Source organism: Chiloscyllium plagiosum, chromosome 1 (genome assembly GCF_004010195.1).
Source record: "Chiloscyllium plagiosum isolate BGI_BamShark_2017 chromosome 1, ASM401019v2, whole genome shotgun sequence".
Lineage (NCBI taxonomy): Eukaryota > Metazoa > Chordata > Chondrichthyes > Orectolobiformes > Hemiscylliidae > Chiloscyllium > Chiloscyllium plagiosum.
The window spans coordinates 143,022,868-143,030,830 of NC_057710.1; the positions used below are offsets into that span (position 1 = coordinate 143,022,868).

At 41.1% G+C, this 7,963-nt stretch overlaps 1 protein-coding gene across 1 annotated transcript; it reads left to right on the forward strand.

Annotated features, from left to right (window-relative positions):
- Positions 1 to 5,525: 5,525 nt before the first annotated feature.
- LOC122554106 (homeobox protein HMX1-like) lies at positions 5,526 to 7,562 on the forward strand. The gene is made up of 2 exons (XM_043698592.1): positions 5,526 to 5,991; positions 6,402 to 7,562. The coding sequence occupies exons 1-2, from the start codon at positions 5,730 to 5,732 to the stop codon at positions 6,893 to 6,895; spliced, it is 756 nt and encodes a 251-aa protein (XP_043554527.1). The 5' UTR covers positions 5,526 to 5,729; the 3' UTR covers positions 6,896 to 7,562.
- Positions 7,563 to 7,963: the final 401 nt, after the last annotated feature.

Sequence of the window (7,963 nt, forward strand, 5' to 3'; positions counted from 1 at the left end):
ATAACCAATGCCAATACAGCCAAGTTTCCCATATTTGTAACCATTTGCCTTTCAGCCAGTATGTGGTACTACAGGGCAAAAACAATGACTGCAGATGCTGGAAACCAGATTCTGGATTAGAGTGGTGCTGGAAAAGCACAGCAGTTCAGGCAGCGTCCGAAGAGCAGGAAAATCGATGTTTCGGGCAAAAGCCCTTCATCAGGTACTACAGGCAAAGGTATGTATTTTCTGTTCCTTTTCATGTCGATTATTTCTGTTTGGCATTACTTTTTGGTGTTCATATTTCCCTGTACTTCCCCTCAATCGCATTATGCTTTTAAAAAATGTATCTAATGTATTCACTCAAGTGAATAAAACCAACCTCCAAAGGCATTTCACCTCCTTCAGTAACAATCACAACCTGGTGCACCCTCGCATCACGATCTGACATAGTGCTAGCCCAGTCTGTCCAACTAACGTCTGTCGAGCTGCAGCACGGGCCAACCTCCACCAGAATGTACACGAAATGAGAGCAAGGGTGAAGATTGTACACAGCCGAGAAACCAATCCCAGTCTCTCACAATGCAAGTCCCACTGTGTACGCTCACATTATAATAAAAGCAAGGCACTGCGGATGCTGGAAATCTGAAACAGAAATAGAAATTACAGAAGAAACTCAGCAGGTCTGGCAGCATCTGGTGAAGAGAGAAACAAAGTTATCCCTTCCGACTTCCAGTCTACTCTAAATTGCGCGCCGCCCTTCTGCGTCCTCCCTCTTTGATTGCTTTAATCCCTCGTCTCTCAATAGCCAGTACTCAGCACCACCCCTCGCTCAGTCTTGGATTCCGTTCTAGTCTATTTTACTGAAACTCAGAAGAATCACCAGTTTATTGTGAAATTACTTCGAAGTAAACATAAAATTAAATATAATGTTTTAAATGACAAGGAACACAGTAACCCCTTGATTTTAACGCCGAAGTAAAAGCATTTCAATACATTGAAAAAAAATTAAAGTGTATCTGAAAATACAAATAATGTGTACATTAATATTCTAATACTTTAAACAAGTACGTGTTTAATAATATGTTTGGTATTGAGCAACAAAGAACTAATTTGTCCAAAGATTGAAAATAACCAGACACTGGCTGGAGCAAAATGCTTCTTTGCACTCCATTGCTTTAAGACAAAATGTGCAATTTACCAGCGGATTTAAATGAGAAATCGAGACTGGTCTGAGTGACACCACACCATCGGTCACCACAGTTTAAGGTGACAGGATTTTGGAATGTTCCACAGGCTATCGGAAAAATCCAGCTCCGGTCAGTCGGTTGATTCGAAGTACTTATATTCAGAGTTTTGTTTCGTTTTCTTCATATCTGCGATTTTCTCAAAATTAAAATTTGGGCATATTGTGCATATCCTTCAAAATGCGGCAAAGGTTTCCAAGCGAAGTAGCGAACCCTTGAGAGACCGGGGACAGCCGAAGCCCAACTCTGTATGATGGCCTGAGAGAAATGAAAAGGCCATGTATACATATTTGTGCTGTTAAATATACTTAACACAAATTTAAATAGCGATCTTCTTTGCTAAATGTCATCCAACACTCCGCTGTGTTTTGTATTTTGGAAAGTAAACCGCTAGGTTCGTTAGGGGTGAAGTTGCTATCTTTTAAGAGGGATTTTAATCAGTTGAAAACGCACAGAATTACACAGTGAGGCAAAATTTGTAACTGCCACCGTACTCTTGTTAAAAAGACCGATAGCGGGATGTTTTCGCTTTGCAGAGAAGAGGAACAGCATTGAACCTTGTGATATCTCGTGCCAGTCAGCGAAAAACAATCCCTTCAGAGACAGAGCTAAACAAACTGGGACTTCTAGCTTGTCAGATGTCCCCATTTTCGTTGGTTATATCATTTCGTATTGTCAAGGGAATACGAATTTTCCCCGTTTCCTGACAATGCCGATGACGTCTAAATATTTACTAGTAGCAACTTTACAGAATCGTGTAAAACATTAATTTTTCCTTTGATGAAAGTGGAAGCCGACAGCAGTACATTTTGGCAAGCAATTACTGATACTCATTTCGTAATAGTGATTGCTGAAGAAACTCAGCAGCTCTGGCAGTGGCTGTGGAGGGAGAAACGGAGTTAACATTTCAAGTTGAACGGCCCACCTTCCGACCTGGAGTCGAAACATCAATTCGCCCACAGAGTGGGCGAAAGTGGGTACTGCAGATGCTGGAGATTAGAGTCAAGATTAGAACAGTGCTGGAAAAGCACAGCAAGTCAGGCAGCATCCGAGGAGCTGGAAAATCGTCGTTTGGGACAAAAGCCATTCATCGGGAGGACAGTGGCAGTTACAAATTTCGCCACAATGTGTAATTCTGTGCGTTTTCAACTGATTAAAATCCACCTTAAAAGATATTGCTGCTAGCAATTTCACCCCTAATGAAGCTAGTAGTTTACTTTCCAAAAACACAGCGCAGTGTTGGATGGTTGCATTTAGCTAAGCAGATCTATATTTAAATCGTTTCTTCACAGACCCTGCCAGACCCGTTGAGTTTCTCCAGCAACTTCTATGCTTTGCTTCAGATTTCCAGCGACTGCAGCTCTGCTTTATTTTCATTTAGTCAGCGTCTTCGAATAACCTGTTGTATTCAAAAGAAAATCTAACGGTTTACGGCTCTGTTACAACTCGTTGTCAGTTTCGTTCATACAATGGATTGGAAAGTGCCTAGGGGAGAAGGCATTTAACAAAGTTCGATTCTGGGGTGGGAGGGTTGGGAAAAATAAAATCTCGGCAGTGAAATATTCGAAGCAGCCACAATAAATCAACTCACTTTAAAATGCCTCAAGTTGTTCTTTTTTTTCACATTGCTACACCCTTAACTAGTCGGTGGCAATAAAAAATCGCTTTCACCTTGTCACAAAGAATAGATTCAGGTCACATGAGCAGACAGAGCACTCAGCATTTTCTGTACATCGACAGAGAAATTGCGTGACAAACACGAGCAAAACAAGCCGTCGAGGAGTACCCAGCTATCCTCAAGGCACGCATTAAGATAAGACTCTTTCATCTTTTATGTCGCTTTTAGTTAGCTTGCCCATCCTCTCTGTTGCGATGCAAATTTAATCTGATGAGATCAAATTCGCTCAAGTGGATAAATTACTGTATGAAGAATAGTACAGGTTGGGTGATGACTTTAAGTGTTAAGATGCACATATTATCACTTGATGTTTGTTAATGGCATAGAACATACTATAGATACAATTTACATTCTATAAACATATATCTCATCAATGTTTGTATGCTGTTTCACATGGGATGTGTTGGATGCACAAGTTCGATGCACAAATCTTGCAGAGTGCATATAGACAAGGTTTCAAGGTCATTTTCAGGGCCAGTACAGTTTTATAATGGAAATTGAGGCAAATATCGTTCCTTTCTTATTTAATGAAATATTTCAATTTACGTTTTATATACATGGATACTCGAAACTAAATTTCATATTGCGCACAACAGAAATATACTGAATATATATATATACATCTACATGCATACATCGACTTGTTGCAATGATTTTTTTTAACAGTTTGAGCACATAACTTTTTCTCTCTTATCATACCGCGCATTTTTCGGACTCAGTATCAATCCTATATAATCTCCTGTCTTCACAGAAGCAGAGCAATTATAACTAAAGTTATGCCAATCTTAAATATTGCCAAAATTGCATTATTTTATCATCTAACTTAAACGAATAAACAATCGACTATATTTTCTACTTTAGAGACTTTAACCGCTTGAGCATTAAGTTAAAAAAAAACATAAAAATGCTCGACCCTATTCAAATCCTGGAAAGCTCACTTCTACAATTGCTCAGGAGGTTGCAGTGATAAACAGCACGTTGCAGTCAAATAAGGACTTCCCTGAATTGCTTCCTGCAATCTATTCATAATACAAATCACGTTCTGATGTCATTACGGGACATCTGAAACTGATCAGGCTAAACGCATTTCTGGCAGCCCTTATTGATTAATATTTATATTCCATTATGTTGTCTATCGACTGCTTTATAGCTATAAATCACTTAGCAATATCAACGTTTAAACACACAACTTTAGTTAAACTATGCAGTTCCTTTTGTTTTGGAAAAAAAATCCTTGGAAACACATTATTCTAAAGGAGGACTGATGGGCTCGAATAAGCCGTCTTATCAACTTCATTTACAACTGTTCATGAAGAATGTCAGAAAATCTTATTTGGGTTGTTTTCACAAACATTTCGCAAGGAAATATTGCAAATGCTCCTTTGTGTGGTTGTATACTTAAATGTACCAATATATTTACAATGTTCCAAGCAACCGGTAAGATGACGTAACGTGTTCAACAATCAGTTCTCTGAAAATAAATGTATCCAAACCGCTGGGTTTGAAATCGTAGTTGTTGTTTTCTAAGTGCTTTTACAGCACTGATGACACTTATTCAGTCTAACGTGGTAAAACCGCACTCAGCTATTATGGTTTATGCTTTAGTTTACAGCTAAGAATCATACATCTGCACATACATTCTAGTGATACATCCCCCACTACTGCATGTTTTTGTTTGTTTAAAAAACTGATTGCTATCTAATGCGCTGGGATGAATGCATGTCTGAAATACCAGAATAATTAACAGAAATTAACAACATGACAAATAGCGCTTTCTCTTTGCTTATTGTCCCAATGACTGCAAGGGAACAAACGTCTTTTTTTCAACAATACTTATGCTTCTGTACTATCGACGACTATATTTTTATTTAAGAACAATGAGGAACATATTAAGACACGCAGCAGCCGGTTTCGCAACAGTTTCTACCTGACTGTTGTTAGAATACTGAATGGACTCACAAACCCTTAACATTCGCCTGTACCTGTGTTTTTGTTTTTGCCACTGTTTACCTATTATTTATCCATGCTACTTAACTCTGTGATCTGTCAGTATTGCTCGCAAGACAAAGCTTTTCACTGTGCCTCAGTGCACGTGACAATAAATTCAATCCAAGACGATTTTGATCATTTCTTTGTCGCCCCTGTACCGACATATTTTGGCCAATTTATTATTTTTGTGGGGTGAAGGAAATGAGTTGAAATTATAACCCGTGTCTTTTGCGTTGCCTTCAAATATCCCAGGGTTTGCTAACTGTCTGCATGAAACCAACACTCCCTTAAAGTTGTGCCACTTTGGGGGGGGGGGGGGGGAAAGCAATTTCTTTTTTAAAAAAGACACTTTTTTTTCATTTGGTGACTTTGGTGCAACCGTCGTAATAAAATAGAGTTTTTAGGGTCAGTTTTATGTTTCCCAGATCATGTTTTCTGAGAATAAATTTCCCGTTGTTCAAACTGAATTCCAAACTGGTCTGCTCATATACTATAAACACGGAATTAGTGGGATTCGTGCATTTATAAGTATGAAGTGTAACCCATTCTAATTTGGGTGCAAGACCCCGTTTCTCTTTTTTTTTGAAAACTGCGAAAATATTTTGGATTTGCACACAACCTGGCGAGGCGCCCTTTCTGTGTTGCAGTCATTGATTCAGTGTCGCTTGCTACAAGCTCACAAGCTTTTACACCAAAGTCAATTCCCGATGGCGGAATAAACAGAGCTATTATTGGATGTTAACCCAGTAACTTCACAAATCGTAAATCGATGTCTTTGTCCGATTTTTTTATTAACCCAACGGTGCCCCTGAGCTCTCGGCAGGGTCTACGCCGAGATGTGTACATATTTTATGAAGTTCGGCACGTTCATATACGAAGGCAGGACGCAAAAGGTGGTGTTCGGGAATGGAAACTGCTTGAGCATGGAGCAGTCGCGGGCTGCTGAGCTCTCTACACCAGCGGCCTTCTCCATCAGTCGGATTTTAGGAGAGGCAGGTCGGATGAGGCCGCGGGCTGGGGATAATGAAGAAACTGCAGTAAGATATCAAGAGAATCCTCCACACAATAACAGCAATGCGAAGACCTTTGTGCATTCGGGTAAGACACAGCTTCTGGTGGTGCTACTAATTTTGTTCTGATTTAAAAGAGTTTCCTCCCACACTGTTTCCATTGATACTTTAACTGTCCCCTTTCGCCCTGGTCACACATTGAGATTCCTGTTTTTTTTTAATATTCTTAACCTGATCTCCCTCGGTTTCGCTTCTTTCCCTCCTTGCTGTATTCATGACGACCTCTTATTTCTTCAGGGCTTTCTGTTGAGCGAATGCTCTCTCCGAATTAGCCCCCTTTTTCTCTAAGTTTGGACTTAGAAAGATTCGGCAATCTTTCCCTTCTGGGCGATGGGGCAAGTTTTCAGTCATTCCACCCTGACCCTTAGGGAGCGGCGCGCTTCCGCACGCTCAGTCCCGTAGTAACCTGCACCCCACTCTTTGTGGATATTTTAACAGAGATGGTGGAGGAGGAAGCGGCTGAGGGCGGAAGGATGGCGACATCCTGTGAACCTGGAAGCCAGGAGAAAGCGAGGAGCAGGCGGGAGAGGAGGAAGAAGGCGAGGACGGTGTTCTCTCAGACTCAGCTTTTGCAGTTGCAGTGCACGTTTGACCTGAAAAGGTACCTGAGCAGCGCGGAGAGAGCCGGGCTGGCTGCCGCCCTGCACCTAACAGAGACCCAAGTCAAAATCTGGTTTCAGAACCGGCGGAACAAGTGGAAGAGACAGCTCGCCAATGAACTCGAATTAGCACAACTCGACACCGAATCACAGGCCCTGGACCCCTTCATGTCGGTCTACGATCGGGAAAGCGTGCTGCCTGCCTGGGGAGACTTGATGCCTCCTCCCACTCCTTTATACACAAGCATATGTGTCCCTTACTACAGGGCACTGCTCCCACATTCTGGTCCTTTCCTCTCCTATGCTACGTTGGACAATTATAGAATTATTTAATATTAGTCTAATCCCGAATCTCACAGTTACGCGGATCTTCGTAGGCAATTTTGTGCGCTGGAAACACCATTGTTCAGGGATCCTGTTTTTTGTTTTGAGAAACAGGACGGTAACACTGTCGGCTACATACTATGTTTGGGTAGCGAGTGTGTCGAGAGTTATATCGTTATTACATGCAATCTTGTTCCAAACATTTTCTTGATCTAATCCTGGCTGTTGCTAAATGACATGGCTCTCCCAGTCCCTGGAGCTCCAATCACCCCCCCCACAAAATAAGACATCATTCTGAAATGGCTGAATTGATTCTGTAAATGAGCGGAGAACACAGAGTATGTGAATATGCTAGAAAATTAGAATAAAACTGTCAAACACTCAGCAGGTCATGATGAGTGCTGAGAAGTTATCATAATTTCAATTTTTTGTCATCTCTCCAACGTTTTGTTGGCATTGTGTATACATTACTTTGAGCCAATACTGCCATTTTCACCTTTTCGTTTGAAAACAACGAGCCATTTAGTATATAGAAACTTAACCATAATTTAGAAAATAAAGTCTATGCCTGTCACTGAATCTGTTTACTTACGAATTAAGCTGTATGATTAGATTCCCTACAGCGTGGAAACAGGCCCTTCAGCCCAACAAGTCCACACCGACCCGCCAAAGAGTAATCCACCCAGACCCATTTCCCTCTGACTACTGCACCTAACATTAGGACTGGGGGAGGAAATCCACGCCGACACAGAGAGAATGTGCAAACTCCACACAGACAGTCGCCCAAGGCTGGGATTGAATCTGGGTCCCTGGCGCTGTGAGACAGCAGTGCTAACTATTGAGCCACTGTGCTGCCCCTGCTATACTAATACGAAAACTCACATTCTTTATTGTGACTGGGTATAGATTTTCAGATAAAACTTCAAGATTCTTAATCTCTTATCGTTTCAACGTTTCAAGACAGGCCTGCATTTGTTAATTCCCAAATTCTGCAAAGATCATTTTGGTTGGTCGCCAGTTCACGCTTGAAATATGTGCAACCCTATTTTCTTAAAACAAATCTCCAGCAATTAATTC

Coding starts and splice junctions, on each gene's coding strand:
- LOC122554106 (XM_043698592.1), top strand. CDS start 5,730: ATGTGTACATATTTTATGAAGTTCGGCACGTTCATATACGAAGGCAGG. Junction 5,992..6,401: donor GAAGACCTTTGTGCATTCGG/GTAAGACACAGC, acceptor ATATTTTAACAG/AGATGGTGGAGGAGGAAGCG.